We start from the raw sequence: 18942 nt of genomic DNA, 5'->3' as shown, positions 1-18942 counted from the left end.
TGAGGGACTCCATGAGGTTGACAGGGACCCCAGGGCCTGCTTTCCATTCCTCCACCCCTTGCATGTGGCCAAATAAGCCTCAGGGCCCAACAGAGCCTCTATCTAGGACATCAACTCTCATACCTGCTCTCTGAATGGCAGGGTAGAGGTAGATTGGGTGGGAGGAAAGAAAAGATTGGATGCCCCAGTCTTTCAGGGAGACTTCCCTGAGGTGTCTCATAGCCCTTCCTCATACACCTCACTGGCCCCATCGGGTCTCAGGGCACACTAACTGTGTGGCCTAGGGAAGGCTGGTCTTTCATCTGAGTGCCTTCCCAACTAAACCCACTTTCCGTTGTTCCTGAAGGAGGGGAGAATGGGAGGCCACCAGAGGTGCCCTGGTGCTCTTCAGAATGCCATCTATACTTTTAATTTCCTGAACCGTTGTCCCACAGGAACACACACAGCTGCTGTCTTGAAGATTTTCAGGCCAATGTGATTCACAGACTCCAGAGATTTCACGTCAAGCTCTCTGATGGCCTGATGGGACTTGCACCCTCTATCCAAGGCTGAGGTGAGGCAGGTGCCATCCTACCTCACCCCTTAAGGGTTGAGGGCTTTCAAATTTGAAGCCCAGCATCTCCCTCCACATTAGTCTCTGCACTAACCCTCCCAGCCCACTCCACTGGCCTCCCTATGGGACAGAGCTCCAGGGTCTGACAATTCCACATTGTGGTTTGGAACCTCACTTCCAATCTCACAAGTATTTCACCAGATCTCAGCTGAACTGCTCGTCTCTGCTTGCTAGGCATGTATCTATAGGATCGATTTGACTACTCTTCATATGTGACTTTGAAACTGAATTTATTTACCATTTTAATGTCTTGCCTCCCAATTAAGACTGTGAATTCCTGAGGGCACCTGGGTCTAGTTTGGTTCCCCAGGACACTATGACAGAGCCATTCCCCTACAACACACTCACACTGTCTGCCCCTGTTGCAAATCTTTTTCCTTACTTGGGATTAGGTTTTACTATGGCAGGTGAGACCTGCCCCAAACCAATTAATGTCTTCCAGATAAAATTTCTTTCATTTAAAAAGAAATCTAAGGGTAGGTGAACTAGGTCCATTTGGATGGTTCCACATAGTCATCAAGGATCCAGGCTTCTTCCAACTTAACACAATCCTACCTCCATGGAGGGTCCAGCTGCCTCCATGGCCCAGAATGAGCCAGAGCCAGTGGTCAGGCCATTGTAACTGCTCTCTAGGAAGCAGGGCAGAGGGAGGAAGGGTCTACCAACAAGCAAATTCCCACAAGTCTCACCCTTCTGCTTCTCCATCACTGGCCAAAACTTAAGTCATTATGTCAAACCCTCTTTTTGGTGGGTACTTTGTCCTGCTTACTGTTGGGCTTCAGAAACTAGGTAAGGAGAGGGGTATGAGGAGGAAACTGCCATCTGTGCCACCATACACATTAGTATTCTCCTTCTCCAAAGTTCCCATTCCAATATCCCAGCCCACAAACCTATCTCAAACCTAGCACATTCTTGTCAAAGAAAATGTAACTGGGTAAGCCACGTGGCCATGAGATCTCATTTATTGGTCAAAGGATGATGGAACCTTCTAGTTCTACTTTTTTTACATTGGGAAAATGCAGTTAGAGTCGATCTTCAGGGTCAATAAAACTAGCTTCCTCTTAAGAGCAGTTCCTCACCTCCTCTTTACAAGAGTAGTTAGTACAGCTGCTTCATTTATAAGCAGTTTTTAACTAATTCTTTAGTATTTCACTAAAGAATTTTATTTCAGGTGCTTTCTACTAAGCTTCTGCCTTTAACCCTCCTTTGTCTCCTCCCTCCTCAAAACTTGGAACGACACATCAAGCAAGGGAAAAGCAGCAACATTTGTATTGTTTTATTTGTCAGAATTTCCAGAACCAGGGTCTCTACTGGACAAATAGAAAAATAGAAAAGTTAACTACTTTGAAAAGGCATCTATGACAAACAAGAATACACTCAGAAAGGGGCTCAAAGGACTCCAGCAAATGCAGTTAAGCCAGGATAGTGTGGCCTGGAACAACAGAAAGGAACTTGTGTCCCCATATTTTGAGATATGCGTTTCCCTACAGAGCTGGGCTACAAAAGAGGCCTTTCCTGGCCCCACTAGCTGGCCCAGTCCTGGAACCGGAAGCAGTCACTTGCTATTTTCCACACCGTGTTGCTGGGTGAAGCCTGGGCGGTCAGGATGAAGTTTTGGTTAAAGTCCCGTTGTTTGTTGCCTTCAAACTTCACTGTTCCACAGATCACAACAAGGACTGTGGTCTGGCTTGGGGTGGCTTCATCATGGACAGGCTGGCAGTCTACCACATTGATTTGGAACTCACTGGAAGGCAACATTTCAAAAAACTCACTCAAGGACTCTTGTCCCGAAACAGCGTTTCCGTTCCACACCAGGGTGGCCGTGCCCATGTACAGGCGGGACAGCAGGCGCCGCCGCTTATCCATGGTGGTGTAGTACACGTTCACAAACTCCTCAGCAGCTCTGCAGGCCTGATCTACGTAGGTCTTGAAGTCCACTGATGCCATCTCCGGCCCTGCCAAAGGAGGCCCAGGTGCTCCTGCGCCTGAGGGAGCGGGGGCTGTGGAGCAGGAAGGTTGAAGAGAACCCATGTGAATGCCCAAGTTTGTTCTGCCCCGACAATGGAATAATTCTCCTTTTCTACTGATGGCAAAACAATTACATACTGTGGGGAGATGACTCTAGGCTCAAATTTTGCTGATGCCTAATCTTACCAAGCCTCAGTCTGCTCATTTTTAAAATGGAAATATCACCATTCATGACACAGTTGTAATGTGAGAATTAAACAAGACGGTGTACACCAAGTGCTTAGTTAAAAAGCCTGATACCTACATGTTTAAAAAATGGTAGCTATTACTACGAATTCCAAAAATCTCATTTTGTAAAAGACAGTACATTTGACTATGGAAGGTCACTTTTTCCTGGAAGTGTGGACCAGGTGTGACTGCCCCTAGAGAACTGGAGAAAAAGCAGATCCTGGATAAAGACTGTAGACCACAACGAAGGGAGCAGTGGCCCAATAAAGACCAATCAGATGGCATATGATCCTCAGCTGGTGGCGAGTCTGAGAAAACTATCATGAGCTCACCCAACAAGATACTGGGAGAGCAAAGAGAAGGCAGGTTTCTTAAGAGGATAAGAGAGCAAATGTCACTAGGACAGTACCAAAATATTGGTCACGATCCTCATGACAAGCAAACCTGGCAGCTGACTGGGAATGAGAAAGGAGGGCACCTAGCTTCTGTGAATACAAATACCTACCAGGCAAGTCCTGTGAGCCACAATGGAAAAACAAGTTAAAAATGGAAAAGCAAGTTCTGGGGCGCCTGGGTGGCTCAGTCTGTTAAGCATCCAACTCTTGATTTCAGCTCAGGTCATGATCTCAGGGTCGTGGGATCCAGCCTCGAATCTGGCTCTGAGCTCAGCACAGAGTTGGCTTTTCCCTCTCCCTCTGCTTCTCAACCCCCCTCAAATACATAAATAAAAATCTTAAAAAAAAAAAAAAGAATTGAACAAGTTCTATGGGATAGAAGGTGGGGGTGGTGGCATCAAAAAAAGAATCTCAACTATAGCTGATATGTCACATTTCCTTAAAAAAAAAAAAGGAAGTCTAAAAGCATAAAGAAATATTACTTGTTTGTCTCAGAGTATGGTACAACTGTTACAGTTCTCTGCTCTTTTTTGTGTCATTAAAATATTTCACTAAAAGTGGGGCACCTGGGTGGCTCAGTTGGTTAAGCATCTGCCTTCAGCTCGGGTCACTCCGGTCCAGACCTTCGATGGGCTCCCTGATCAGCAGGGAGTCTGCTTCTCCCTCTGCACCAACCCCTGCTTGTGCCCTCTCTCAAATAAATGAAAATCTTTAAAAAAAATTAAAAAAAAATATTTCACTAAAAGAAAAAATTCATGAGAGAACATTACTAAAATAATGGATATGTTTAGATATACAAACTTAAATTTTTTGTTTCAAAGACTAACTTTTTTTTTTTTTAATATCAGCTCATGAAACAGATAAAAGATTTCACAAGTACTCTTAAGGGCTGAGCAAGGTCGAGGCCTCTGTAAAGAACTGTAAAGAGCAGGCAAGGAGCTTGGTCATAGAAGTAAGCAGTGACAGGACCAGGAACAGACAGAGGTCTTTGCACTTCCTTCCCGGACTCAAAGTCAAGCCTCAGCAGACACGGATTCTGAGCTGGGTATCTGCTGCTTACTTTACATACATCATCTCATTTAAGGGTCACCACAAAAGGATGAAAGAATTTTACAAAGGAGAAGGGAAAAACTTAGGGTCCTGACAGCAAGCACACTCCTGATGTATCTTTATAAGAAAGCACGTGGCCTTTGAAAATGTCAAGACTATGTTGCCTTTTACTTGCTTATCCTTTACCAGCTTATCCTTTACCTTTACTTGTTGTCCTTTACCTGCACTTAGGAAATTAAGTCTCTAAGGGCACCATTCCAGGACTGCTAGTTTGAAGCTGTCCTTTCATGGGCCTCAAATCCTCTCTTGCTGGAATTCCCGACCACCTGACATCCACATTACTCCTCACCCTGACGTGCCCCAGTCCCTCCACCATCTCAAGTCATTCTCAGAAACGCCCCCTCCTCCCCGCCTGCTCAGTTCTGCCAAAGCGACTTTCCAAACACAGCTTAGCAACCTGTCCTGGCCCCACACCAGTAAGATAACCACCTCCTTGTCTTGTGGTTCTGCTACCTACAAAGCTGACAGCTTGCCCTTCTCTATCAAATCAGAGAAAAGAATCATGAAAAGTGAGATAAGTAGGAGGCTGTGAAGATGCCGCCTTCTCTCGGAAGCCCACACCGTCAAGTTCTTTGGAGCTGGACCAGAGACGATCCAACAGGCCTCATTTCTGGCGGAGAGTCGCTTTTCATCAAACACATAAAGCCAACCCGCCCTGGCCATCTCTGGCCCGAGACCTGCTCCAGTGCTCTTCATCGCCAAGCGGATTTACTGCCAAGCACTTCGCAAGGGCAAAAACCTGAAGCAGCACTGCAACGACACCACGAGGGAAAGGACAAAACCCGGCTGATTCCTAACAATAGGGGGAGAGCGTAGGGGTGCACGTGGCAGATGTCTCGTGAGTCCTTGGGCCTACTGCCGGCCGCGGGGGACGGTGGGGGACACTTACCTTCGCGGCTGGTGACGTCCGGGCTCAGCGCGGGCGGAGGTGGCGTCCTCGGTCAGCGGGGGGCGGTATCCCCGGTCGGCGGGGGTCGGCGACCTCGGTCAACGTGGGCGGCTCGAGTCAGCGCGGGCGAGCCTGGTTAGCGAGGAGGGGACCTCGGCCAGTGCGGGCGTCTCCCGGTCAGCGTGGCCGGCGGCGCCCCTGTCGGGCGCCCCCTGCGCGACCCCCAGCTCCACAGAGGGCCGGCCCCCGAAGGTCGCGGGGCGGGCCTGCCGAGGCTCCGCGTTCCTCCGCCGCTCGCCTCAGGAGGAACCGAAAGAGCTGCCCTTCTCCTACCCTTCCTCCCGGATTCGGCCGGGTCGCCGAGATCCCGGAGCCCGGGAACTCGTCGGCCCCGTCCGCGGCTTCCCGCGCGCGGCCCGCTGTACCCCGCGCAGACGCCAGCACCCACGGCTCCGCCCACTCCCGCCTCCCCGTGACCGGCAGCTGTGTCAGCCAGCGGGACGGAAGAGCAGGAGGCTAGCTCCGCCCAGGTGTGGCTCAAAGGAGGAGGTGGTTTCCGGGAGAGGGCTTTCCCAGAAGACCACAGAAAATCAGCGGTCGAGTTTTCATTGGCTCAACCGGTCATAGAAGCCGGTCCAACTGGCCAGGTGGGATTCTTGATTGGATGAAATCTCCTAGGTCCCGCCCCCGGAGCTCGAGGTGCGTGAGGTCTCTTCCAGCTGAGTGGAGGCCCGCTTGGCAGGAGAGCATGGGGGAGAGTGTGTGATGCGGCCTCAGATCCTTGGCCTATGACCTTCATTCACCTGCAGTTGGGGTAATTCTAGTTAAATAAAAGACGACTTGATCCAACCTCGAGAAACCACCACCAGCAGCAGTGACCCAACTAAGGCTTTCACACAGAGTAAGTGGGGCGCCAGAATGTCCCGAGCGGCCCATGTCCCGCGGTGGCCGAGATGGTGAAGCCCGCACTGCCCTTGTTGAACTCTGCCTGATAAAGTATCGCAGCTGATTACTCTCCTTGATAGTTTAAGTCCCTAAGGACACATAGAAGAAGACCCATTTTAGTTAAATGAGAAACTCAACTAAAAGCTAAAGAGTCGAGGGTGGGAAGAGTCTTAAGTTTGGGAAGTAACAAAAGTGTGCCAGAAAGGGAAACAAAGGCAATTTCCTCTCTTGTCCTGGGAATTGAGGAGCTCCGAGGAAAACCGTCTGGTTCCAGCTATGGCCCATGGCCTGGTTGGTATTGTGCTTCTCTTCTCCATCTCTGAAACTAGTTGCATTTCAGCCAATCCGCAACCCGAACTTTTCCTTAAAACAACAGGCTCAACAGGATGGAAACAGTGTGGGACTTGGGAAACAGAGTTTACAGCAAAAAAGAAAAAAAAAAACCAAAAACGTTTCTTTAGATCCAGATCCTCAACTCAATCCACTGGTCTAAGAGACTGAATAATTCCTTAAAAACTGGGAGCCCTCTGGGTATGGTGAAGTTTACTGATGTTGCCATATCTTTGAAGTGTGGTGCATTTAACTCATATCCTCTTGGCTACCCTTTGGTGTACCTTTGCTTGCATTCCTGAGAGAACCCTTGCTTTCACATTTCATGACAAATTTAGAAACTGGATGGGCTATTTAATGTAGACAAACCACCTCCTCCACTTAAATCAAGTAGGTGAAGAATTTGGATTATAAAAAAATAAGGTGGGGCTGAGTAGAGAGGGTTAAATAGCGTCTTTGGAGCAGTATTCACACAGACATATCTTTATAAAGCCTGGGACAGTGAAATTAGTATTTTAGTATATGTGCTGCCGAAGCGAGCACAGTGAAATTAGTATTTAATGTACAAAAATCCAAATCACAGCATCAATGGAATGAGGGCTGACTGTGTGGTAGGTTGGAGGCTGTGATACTTTAGGTTTTATCACGTATCCCATGTAAGACTTTTTTATTTCATTCTTGGGGGAGGTATCGTTATTCCTGATTTATAGATGATGAGGCTGAAGGACAGAAATTAAGTGCCACAAAGCTGCTTCAAAACTAGAAAAGCTGTAGGAGAACATAAGTCCAGCTCTGAGGCCTTGTAAAAGCACAGGGCTTTAGCCCTGGGAGGCAGCCGAGCCAACAACAGCAACAGGAGGAGAGGAGGGCAGGAACCTTTCAGGTTTATGTCTCCAGCATCTAGAATTGTGCCTGACCCACAGCAAGGGCTCAGTCGGTACTGTTTGAATGAACAGGCAGGATGGGGTTCAAGTCATTGCTCCACAACATTCTAGTTGTGATGAATCCTCTCTAACAGCCACTCTCCTACGCTTGGAAGCAAGCCTGCTTTTTATTCCCCCTGCAGTCCTTGAATTTGGGAGGTTAGAGACACCCCTGACTCTAAGACACCACAGTGGCACTGTATGCCCTGAGCACACTACTGGAGTGGTAGGAGACCCAATTTAGGCGACTGATCCTCGAGAAAGTGTTTGCTAGGGGATTTGGGGAAAAATGCTTTTTCTCTCTCCTTCCAAACATGTGGAATATGGATGGTGCAGCTGCAGCCATCTTGCCACCGTGGGGGGGAGCCCCTGGACAGAGAGGCAGACAGAAGACGGGAGAGAACTCAGGCTTTTGGTGGCTGTGTTGGGGACCAAATCAGACCTGAAGTTTGGACATTCCAGTTTCAAGAGCCAGTGAATTTGCTTTATTTTTTTTTTAATATTATTTAAAGTTGGGCATAAACATAAAGGTATTTATAACTTAACTAGTGTGACTTGGTGCACTAGCAGAGTGATGGTGGCAAGCGAGTTAACCTCCCAGAGGCTCAGCTGCCTCATCAGTAGAAGGGCAACAGTAACAATATTCATTTCCTTAGGCTGATGTGAGGAACAAATGAAACAATGCATAGTAAGTACTTAGCACAGGCCAAGCACAAAGGAAGCATCCAGGAAACGTTAGTACACTTTATGTTTTGCATTGGCAGCAACTTCCTTATTTGCCAACAATTCCTCCAACAACTGGCTTTTAAAGTTGGGACAAGTGTAGTGACAAATTGGTAGGATTTGTCACCAAATCACAAGCACATCCTCTGGAAGATGAGCCTGGCTTAAGCAGCGTTGGAGCCAGCGGCCCCATTTGCTACGTGGAGTCCGTTCAGGGAGGAAGGGCGCATCTGGTCATAATGCTGAGCCTCTGGCAGCTCTGAAGACAGGCCTGACTTATGGATGTTTAGGTTCGTAAACACAGGATTGAGCTTTTCCCCATTATCAACGTAGCTCTCTGGTGCAGGATCTAACAGCGTTTGTTTACCATGAAAGGCTGCATCACTTGGCGCCAGGCAATCTACAGCAGTGGCTGGCCAGTTGTGCCCCCAGTGTATTGTCACCAAAAACAAATGTGTGTGGCTTTTCCCCCCACTTTCTTAGCAGAATCAAATGAGCTGCTGCTGGACCAGAGTGAGCTGGGGCTACATTTCTGTGTCACCTGAGGCCCTGAGTTTTGGGGAGATTCTGGGAAGGCAGGAATAACTGTCCTTAAGCTTAGGAGCTGAGGTGTGGCCTTGAGCAGAGAGTAAATGAAGGAGATGTGGAGAACTATGGCACCAGAGAAAGGGAAAGAGGGTGAATTAGATTACACACACACACACACACACACACACACACACACACACCTCTCATACTTACACATACACACTCATGAGCTGTGGAGAGTGGCTCCCTCCCTTGATTCTCTGTAGTTTCTCATCCTTATTGTGACAGATTATATTTTCCAAAAATGGCCACAAAAATATTTCAGTCCCACATGCTTGTCTGGAACCTTGCTTTGCCACATTCCCCTTGACTCAGGCAGGCCTATGTGAGTGTGTAGCTTCTGAGATAGCCTCTGCTAGGCTTTCTTGGTACTCCTGTGCTGTGAGTAGCCCAGGCCACATGGACAGGCCCGTGTGGGAACCCTGGCAGCCAGCAGTCCTTTGAGTGGATGGCTTTGGAAATGGACCCTCTATTCCTGGGTTGGGCTACCCGGGACTGGTGTGGCATGGAGCAGAAATGAGGCTTCCCAGCCAAGCCCAAATAGCAGATTTGTGAGCAAAATAAATGATGTAAGCCACTAGGGTTCATGGCGATCTGTTACAGAACAAGAGAGCCAGGACTCTTTCTCACCATCATCCCCAAGTCTTGCTGAGGCCCTGCCCCAAGCTCCAGGAGAAGATCTCAAGTGACAATACCTCTCCTTTAAATTTACATCTGTATGAATCAGGTTTGCCACCTGCTGCCAAAGGAACTTTGAAGATGGGGCCCCAATAGACCTTACAAGGCAATACCACCTCAAAGAACTCACCACTGTCCTGAGGCTGGCTCCCTCCTGATCTCTGAGAATTAGTCAAGACTGCACTTTAGAGAAGGGTATCCGTTTGTTATCTACAGCCAGAACCAGCTTCCCAGACACTAGCACATTCTCCTTTGCAAGACAAGCATATTCTCAGTGAGCAGGTGAGGGGGCATCCCAGCAGCATAAGCAGGTGACCCCATGAGTGCGGGTCAGAACGAGAAGAGGCAGTGGTTGCTAACGGGTTATGGAGCTGACAGGGCTGAAGGACCTCTGTCTCCAGGAAGAGAAGTGTCCCCAGGGGGACCAGATACTGAGTTCGTGAGCAGAGCTCCCTCCTACCAGCACCACCCATGTTTACCCCTCTTTTTGTGAGTTTCTGCACTCCGCTGGCAAATACTTAAATCTGCTCACTGACATCATAGACTTGGGGGCCGGAAGCCTCCTTTCTCTTAAAGATGACATTATGTTTGTCTGCCCTGGTTAGTGTTTCACTCACTTTTAACTCTGAGGGGATGGTCTTAGTTTTCTGTTTTAAGCAGGTTTCATGAATTCATGTATATGAAGTGGCTGGTGTGCAGATGTCTTGGTTTGGATTGCTTCTCCAAGAGGCGGAAGTCACTGATTTGGGAGGTGCAGGAGCACCAGTAGGGAGTGGAGAATTGAGGAAAAGTACATGTGGTATTGTAATTTATAATAAGAAATATATATTTGGTCTTCTGTTCCTAGCACAAAGCTCCTAAAGCCCTCAAAATTTCCTAAGTGTTGAGAGCCATAAAAGTGTTAATTAAAGGTTTTTTGTTATGTCAATGAGATAATTTTTAGGAAAGCCCTTGGATCTCTGAGGATGGGGGCTGGTTGCCAGGGGAACCAACCTTGTGGCTAGAGGGTTGGAACTGTCAGTCCCACCCCTCAACCATCTGGGAAGGGAGAGGACCTGAAGATTGAACTTTAATCACCTCTGACCAATAATGTAATCAGTCATGCTTATGTAATGAAGCCTCCCTAAAAACCCAAAAGGATAGGGTGCAGAGAGCTTCTGAGTTGGTGAAACAGGGAGATTTGGATAGAGTGGAGTTGGTGTGCCTGGAGAGGGCATGAAAGCTCTGCATCCTCTCCATACCTTGCCCTGTGCCTCTCCTATGTGACTATTCCTGAGTTATATCTTTTTATAACAAATCAATCGTCTAGTAAGTAAATTGTATCTCCGAGTTCTGTGAGTCATTCTAGCAAATTGATTGAACCCAAGGAGGGAGGGGGTCATGGGAACCTCTGATTTATAGCTAGTAGATCAGAAATATGTGACAACCTGGACTTGCAAATGACATCTAAAGTGTGTATAGGGGGCAGTCTTGTGGGACTCAGCCCTTCATTTGTGGCATCTAATGCTCTCTCCAGGTAGATAGTGTTAGCATTGAGTTGAACTGTAGGATAACCAACTGGTGTTGGAGAATTGCTTGGTGTAGGGGGAAAAACCCACACATTGAAATTGGTGGTCCCAATCAGAATATTAGTAGATTACTCAGCCAGCTCCCACCATGGTCAATGGAGTCTAACCATGCTGCAGAACTCAGCATAGAGCAGAGGCAGAACAAAGGCTTCAGAAGGATCCTCCCTAGAGGGCTGAGGAGGAGGGAGCTGAGGTATTCACATACCAACTCCTGAGAGTTGAGGGCTGCTGAGAAGGGTGTCATTTCCTTGGCATTTCTGGCCTGCTGGCAAGAGGGCCAGGAGGTTTCCCTTCCACGTATGGAGAAAGTCCTTAGGCATTTGGAAATCAGCCTGTAGTTCACTGTTAAAAAGGATACAGCAGGCCGAAAATGGGATCACTTGTACTAAACCTCATGCCATCAAACCAAGACTTAATACCGAACCTAAATGAAGTTTCAGCTGCCCCCAGAAATGTAACCTTTAACCGGTCAACATGGAATTACCTGGTCAGCACTAGTGAGATAATCCACCCTATAGGCCCTTCCATTCCCCTTAGGAAGGCAGCTTTACCTGAAACAATGCATTCTTTGCTAATAATTTACTTTTCTGCTCCCTTTCTGCCTTTAAAAACCTTTCCTTTTCTACAACTCAGGGGATCTCCTTTCTACTTGCTAGATGGGATGCTGCCAAGTTTATGAATTGTTGAATAAAGCCAAATAGATCTCAAAATTTATTCAGTTGAATTTTTGTTTGATTTGACACCACTGATGTGGTGGGAGGTCCCAGGCCCATGGTGGGCACGTGGTATGGACTGCAGCAGACATTGTGAGTGGTAGTGCACAGAACCCCTGAATGACCTGGCACACTCAGTGTCCTTCATAGACGTCACTAGAGGGTATGGCTTATGAGGTGGCTGGTGACAGGGTTATTGCCCCCAGACACCCAAGCATGTGGGCTGACTACAGATCTGGGGGGTGGCGCACCAACTCCTCCGTGTGCCTCCTTAAGCCATGGTGCCCTGAGCTGACCACATGAGGAAGAGTAAGATGTCTCCTGCCCTCAGTGAGCGGAGGGGGAGAAAACTATCAACATGAGAGCCTCAGGGAATGATGGATGACCCTGTAAAATGGCTTGCCCTGGAAATGCAAATCAAAACCCCAGTGAAGTCCTCTTTTGCACCCTCTAGGATGGCTATAATCAAAAAACGGAAAATAACAAGTGTTGGTGAGGATGTGCAGAAATCAGAATCCTCCTACATTGCTGGAGGGAATGTAGAATGGTGCAGCCACCATGGGAAACCATCTGGCTGTTTCTCAGAAAGCTAAACAGAACCACGTGACCCCACAATTTCACTTTTGGGTATACACTCAAAAGAATTAATGACAGGTACTCAAGCAAGTATATGAACATGAATAACCAAAAGGTGGAAACAGCCCAAATGTCCATCCATGGATAAATAGATAAAGAAATTGTGGTTTTGCCACACAATGAGATATTATTTGGTCACAAAATAAGTGAAATGCTGACATATGCTACAACGAAAACAGTATGCTGAGTGAAAGAAGCCAGACACAAAAGGTCACATGTCGTATGAGTCCATTTATATGGAATATCCAGACTGGATAAATCCAGAGAGACAGAATGCAGATTGGTGTGTGCCGGTGTGCAGGGAGGAAGGGGGGAAAACTGCTTCATAGGTGAAGGTTTTCCCTTTGGAGTGACCTGTGATGTCTACAGTGCATTAAGTTCCTCTTGCTTCATGAGGCTCTGTCTTGCTGCATGCCAGTCAGTCCGTTCCTTCTGCCTGGGAGAGCACAGGCACCTTCCTCCCGCACTTCACTTTGGTCTCACTGTTGCTCGTGCTCCTGTAGCTGCTATGTGGATCCTGGAGTTCAGGCTCAGCTGTCTTTCTCCAGAGCCATTAGAACAATCCAGGTAGATCAAGCAGAAGGAACATGGGAACTTGGAGCCAAATAGACTTGAGTGACCTAACCCTGGGAGCGCTCGGTTTTCTCACCTAAAATCGGGGCACGATTCCTAGTGCTAACAGGTGGATAGACAGGCAGTGCCTGTCCCTCAGGGGCATAGCTTGTCATGACAGCACCCCAACATCTGCTTCCATCTTCCTTTTCTTACAAGGATATTGGCTTTTCTGATCAGGAATCCAAGCATGTGGGATGCCTGGGTGGCTCAGTTGGTTTAGTGTCTGCCTTCAGCTCAGGTCATGATCCCAGGGTCCTGGGATCGAGCCCCACATCGGGCTCCCTGCTTGGTGGGGAGCTGCTTCTCACTCTCCCTCTGCCTGCCACTCTCTCTTCCTGTCAAATAAATAAATAAATAAAATCTTTAAAAAAAAAAAAAAGGAGTCTAAGTATGCTCTTCAAGAAGATTTGCCCAGGGCAGGGCTCTCACCATGCAACACTCTTCCTCTCCACCCCTGCCAAGCTCCAACCACACGGGTCCTTGCTGCCTTCTACAGCCCTCAGGCTGCTCTCCCACCATGCCTGTGCTCCTGGCATTCCCTACATCTGCACAGATTCCCTCCAGCCTTCAGGGTCAGGTCCAGGTACCCCTGTCTTCCCAACCTTCCCCACTTTCCTGAACTGTCTATGGTGCATCCCCTCTCCAAACGGTTCCTGTGCCCCTTTGACAGCCCTTGTTTTGTGCTGTCTGATCCATCTCAGTCATCTGTGGAATAGGAAGAGCTCTTTCCCAGCTGAGGGCTGGGCACAGCAGGCTGTGTGGGCCTTTCTTTATCCAGAGTCAGCAGAGATGTTTGAGTGGTGAATTGATCTTGGGCTGATCTTTGTTTTCTGAGAGGCAGCTCTCAATTGGGAGATGTGGGGGTGTCTGGGGAAGACACTAGCCCACCGGAGCTGCACAATGTGATGAAGCTGCAGGACTCAGGAAGCAGAGCCAGTGAACAAGCAGTGCAGTGAGAGGGCCCCACGTCCACCTTCTGGGTTCCATCCCTCACAATAAAGAGATTAGGGTGTCTGTGAAGAAGAAGGAGGAGGAGAGGAGGAGGAGGGGGAAGAAGAAGAAGGAGGTGAAAGAGAAGGGAAAGGAGAGGGGGAGGAGGAGAAGGGGAAGAAGAGGGAGGAGGAGGAGGAACAAGAGAAGAAGAAGGAGGAAGAGAAGGAGAAGAAGGAGGAGGAGAAGAAAGGAGAAGGAGAAGAAAGGAGAAGGAGAAGAAGGAGGAGGGGAAGAAGGAAGAGGAGGAGGAGGAGGAGGAGGAGGAAGAAAAACAAGCAGAAGAAGAAGAGGAGGAGGAGAAAGAAAAAGAAAAAAGAAAAAACAAAATTGCACTTGGCTTGATGGGCTTGGTGCCTTGATGCGGGAGGAGGATTTGAATAAGGAACCAGAGTCTTGGGAGCTCAGAAGCCAGTTACAAGAATTTTCCTTCTTGCTAGCAACCTGGGGAAGCTGCATGGAGCAGACAGTGGGGGTGCCTTCCATTTTCTTCTTCCTGGATGAAGGTCCTCTGGCCACAGACTCCAGCCTCACCCAAGGCAGGGCAGGATGTCCCAGGGTTGTATGTGTGGAGGGAGGCTATACCCAGGAGCCTCCCTCGACAATGACAGAAAGGGGATGAGGGATAAATATCCCTGCTTCCATGACTTTGCGGTGGGTCATGCCCCCCACCATCCTCAGGAGCTCCCCAGGGACTGACCCCAGTCTCTGATAGTACCAACTTGAGCATGGACTCACCTTGTACTGGCTTCTCCCTACACCCCAACAGGTGTATTTTGTGATCACTTCCACAATATGCTGCTTATCCTTGAGTGATGGTCTGAGTCTGATGCTTGGGGAATTCACTCTGAGCCTTGAGCAAGAAGACAAGACTCTCAACATTAAACTCCTGGGGAATCTCTTGAAGCGTCAGTATTTTGGTTTTCAGGTCTGTTTCAGTGACAAGCAGTAATAAACCCAACCACATTTAATTCTAACGAACTATAAGCGGAGGTTCCCAAACTTGAGGAAGCGTCAGAACCCTCTGGAGGGTTTGTTAGCTCACAGGTGCTGGAGTCTTAGCCCCAGAGTTTCTGCCACAGTAGGACGGAGTGAGGACAGATTTGCATTTTTAACCAATCCCTAGGGCATGCTGGAACTGCTGGTCCAGGGACCACACTTTGAGAACCCCGCTCTCAATTAGAGAACAAAGTAACTGTGGATAAGGGCTCAGAGGTGTTCCAGGGTGAAGGCTGGTGGGAAATGCTCACTGAGGCAGGTTTCCTAGTTTCTGCTGATAAAAGTGATCCCCCAAATCCAAGCCTGGAATTCTAATGTCTTTCATGATGTTAAAGTACTAAATCAAGCATATTTTCCACTCCCGTGGCAATTAGTTCAGACCTGCCTGTGGAGCAGTTTTCCTACTTCAGAAGCTGTCTGGACTCCTCCAGCCCTTCATTCTGAGTTGCTATTCACAGCAGTGGCCACAGGAGTGCGGTCTACACTTTGGAGAGAACTGTTCTTGGATTCTGAGCTGGCCTCTGCGCAGATGGCCCCAGGACTTTTGAGTCTGTTCTCATCATGAACAAAAGCACTCCATTCCTAGACCAAACATTTGAAAATGTTGCAAAGCCCAAGGACAGCTCATTTGACTTGACAGGTGGCTGTGCAGAGGGACTTCTTTGATTTTTTGTTTTGTTTTGTTTTTTCTTTCCCTAGGAGGAAGTTTTAGAAGCCTTTTGGAAAAGTGGATGTCCCTTTGCCTTCCCAAAGCAGCAGAGCTTGCATTTTTTGCTGTTTGCTATTTAGAATCCCTGAGGCGCTGTCTTAAAACGCCACTTTATTAGTGTTTTTGGTCAAATGTTTGACATTTTGAACCTCTATCCAGGAGTGGTTTCAAGGCAATATAAATGAATAGTATACAATGGGACAAAATGGCTAAACAGGTGAGAGGATGAAAGAATCAGCTCAGGTCCCCCAGGCAGCCAGCTCTTATTAGCCAGGTCCAGACCACATGGGGGAGAGTTGCTATGACACTGACCCCAACAGAGGCCCGCCCCTTGGCTTCTCCCCAGGGGATCAGATGATCAGCACAGGCCAACACTTGCAGTCTGGGCTTCCTACTCCATGGGCCCCTGGAGGTTCTTAAGGCAGTGAGGGATCCCATCTCTGCTGGGCATACCCTGGGGGCCCTGACCAGGAGAGCTGCCCCTACCCCAAGCCTCCCACTCCCACCCTCCATAGTCCTTGGAGAGTCTGGTTTCCTGGGGGTGCTGAAGGGCAGCTGTCAGTGAATGGCCAGGTGGCTCTATCCACTTTCTAGTAACCGTCAGTCTTCTACCCTGAGTGGAAGCAGAGGCTGCCTTTAATTTAATTTAAAAACTTAAACTTCTGGCACTTGTATAGAAGAGTTTATAAAGCAAAGCTAGTGCCTCTTGTACTGCCCTCCTTCCCCTCCCAATCCATGTCCCTGGGGCAAACACTTGCAACTGTTTCTATTTAAAAAATCATTCTACAATGATCTATTTAAAAAATAGAAACAGTTGCCAAGTGTTTGCCTGAGGGACTTGATCTCTGTTAGCTCTATAAATCGGAACAATAAACTTGTAATTCAATTGCTTGATTTATCAAGTTTAGACAATGTCCAATGACCCCATTACAATGATAGCTCAGTTACAAGGTACGTTCTTAGCAAATTTCATCATGTTTAGTTCCATCATGTTTAGTGACCTTTGGAGCTTTAAATAAGTGATCACCCCTCTGCTTCTTATTCCACCTGTGATAGAGGATATCAGCTCTCTGCTCTCTCAGAGGAGGTTAGCGGTTTTCTCAAGCATTTCTCCTAAAGTCCCATCTTCATACATAGTGAGATGCTATCACACACGGCCACCCAGCCTAAAGACTGTGCTGATTTGTGTCTCTCAGAACTAGCTGTGATGTATGACTCTTCTGGTTGATGAGATATAATTTGAAGTGTTGTGTGGGACTTCCCAAAAGTGAGGAGGATGGGCCATTCTCCCTCCTTTCTCCATTCTGCTACCTGAAATGCAGATGTGATGACTGGTGCTCTCACAGCCCTTTTGGGCCAGGACAATGTGGGCTATATCCTAGTGATGGTGGGGTGGAGATGGAAGGACTTGTGATTTCTTGGAGCTGCCTTAAGAGCTCTGGACTGCTTATGTGCAGACTTCTTTTAAGTGACTGAGAAATACAAGCCTTTTTTTTTTTTTACATCATTTGGGGCTCATTTGTTAGATGCTATAAAATCTAATCCTAACTAATGTAGTTAGGAATAGTTTGAGTATACTTACCTTCCATTCTACAATGATTATATCTCTTATTCTTTGTCTAGATGGAATTTAAATATTGAGAACAAATAAATAGAGTTTACATTACTATGCCCGTGTAACTGTGGATCACTATAGATCCACACAGTATGTGAGGATTTGCTCTTCTCTCTCTCTCCCAAGATCTGTACCACCCCAAGGATGATGTTTTCAGATTCAAAGTCCAATATGTTCTCTTGCTGTACACTTCTTAAATCATGCTCACTTTCCTTGGTGTAGCATTTTGTTTTTCTTAGAAGTAATTTTTTTTTTCTTTTAGAAGTAATTTTTTTAAGTTTATTTTTAGTAATCTCTACACCCAACTTGGGGCTCAAACTCACAACCCCAAGATCAAGAGTCACATGCTGTTCTGACTAAGCCAGCCAGGCACCCCCTTTTTTTGGAATTTCTAATTGTTTTATCTTTGTTGCTCTTGCTGGTGACAAAATAATAATGTGCCTTAATCACCTCCTATAGTCTGCCAGCCTTTCAAGAATACAGTTCATTGACTGAAATACCCTTTACTACTAGAGTCATCCTTTTGTTTATTTTATTTTATTTATTTATTTGATAGAGAGAGAGAGCGAGAGCAGGAGCAAGGAGGAGAGGGAGAGGCAGGCTCCCCGTGAGCAGGGAGTCTGATGCAGGGCTTGATCCCAGGACCCTGGGATCATGACCAGAGCTGAAGGCAGCCGCTTAACTGATGGAGCCACCCAGCTGTCCCACTAGAGTCATTCCTTATGGACCTTTGGATCTTTCCAATTTACATGTGTTTCTTTCAACTTGGGAAATGTCATTCTATTTTTTTTTTCTGCATGAATTTCTCCTCTCTATTTTCTCTACCTTTTCTTTTCTCATAATTTTGACCTTTCTCTCTTTCTTTTGTCTATGACCTGGTGTGATGATAAATTTTACATGTCACCTTGACTGGGCTAAGGGATGCCCAGATAGCTGGTAAAATATTATTTTGGGGTATGTCTGTGAGGGTGGTTCTGAAAGAGATTAGCATTTGAATTTGTAAGCTGAAGAAGAAAAGAAGATTGCCCTCACTAATGCAGGTGGGCATGATCCAATCCACTGAAGCGCTGAATAGAAGAAAAAGACAGAGGAAGGGCAAATTTGTTCTTTTTCCTTGAGCTGAGACAGTCTTCTTCTCCTGCCCTTTGATATCAGTGGTCTTGGTTCCCAGGCTTTTGGACTCAGACTGAATTAGACCACCGTTTTCCTGGTTCTCCAGGTTGCAGACTGCAGATCTTGGAACTTCTTGCCTTCCATAATCACATGAGCCAGTTCCTAGTATAAGTCTCTCAATCTCTCTCTTCCCCATCTGTTTCTCTGGATATCCCTAATACATCTGGGAATTAAAAAAAGAAAACTTTATCTTGCATCCTTTCTATTGATTTATTATTTGTCATAATTTGCCAATTATATCTTTATTTTCTTTTTTAAGATTTTATTTATATTTGACACACACACACACACACACACACACGCACACACACACAGAGAGCATAAGCAGGGGGGAGAGGCAGGAGAGGCAGAGGGAGAAGCAGGCTTCCCACTGAGCAAGGAGCCCGATGTGGGGCTCAATACCAGGACCCTGGGATCATGACCTGAGCTGAAGGCAGAAACTTAACCAACTGAGCCGCCCAGGTGCCCCTATATTTTTTTCAAAAATTTCTTTCAAGATCTCATGTTCTCTGACTAGTCCTTTTTTTTCTCACA

At 47.2% G+C, this 18942-nt stretch overlaps 1 protein-coding gene and 1 long non-coding RNA gene across 2 annotated transcripts in view; one reads left to right on the top strand and one right to left on the bottom strand.

Annotated features, from left to right (window-relative positions):
* Positions 1 to 1874: 1874 nt before the first annotated feature.
* NXT1 (nuclear transport factor 2 like export factor 1) lies at positions 1875 to 5675 on the bottom strand. The gene is made up of 2 exons (XM_025877013.2): positions 5204 to 5675; positions 1875 to 2613 (listed from the first exon to the last, which is right to left on the bottom strand). Exon 2 carries the CDS (start codon positions 2558 to 2560, stop codon positions 2138 to 2140), a length of 423 nt encoding a protein of 140 aa, XP_025732798.1. The 5' UTR covers positions 2561 to 2613; positions 5204 to 5675; the 3' UTR covers positions 1875 to 2137.
* A 192-nt stretch (positions 5676 to 5867) lies between these two features.
* The window catches only part of LOC112828105 (uncharacterized), a 41176-nt gene continuing 28101 nt past the window's right edge, over positions 5868 to 18942 (top strand). Inside the window, exon 1 of the long non-coding RNA XR_003209411.2 lies at positions 5868 to 6104. This is a non-coding gene — a long non-coding RNA (uncharacterized lncRNA). The remainder of the gene's footprint in view (positions 6105 to 18942) is intronic.

Source organism: Callorhinus ursinus, unplaced genomic scaffold (assembly GCF_003265705.2).
Source record: "Callorhinus ursinus isolate GAN/ISIS: 27379988/994484 unplaced genomic scaffold, GSC_fseal_2.0 scaffold29, whole genome shotgun sequence".
NCBI classification, from domain to species: Eukaryota; Metazoa; Chordata; class Mammalia; order Carnivora; family Otariidae; genus Callorhinus; species Callorhinus ursinus.
Note: the sequence above shows the minus strand (reverse complement) of the source record. Positions and strands in the feature narration are given on the sequence as shown.

Bases quoted from the DNA above. Each gene is read 5' to 3' on its own strand.
- NXT1 (XM_025877013.2), bottom strand. From the start codon at position 2,560: ATGGCATCAGTGGACTTCAAGACCTACGTAGATCAGGCCTGCAGAGCT.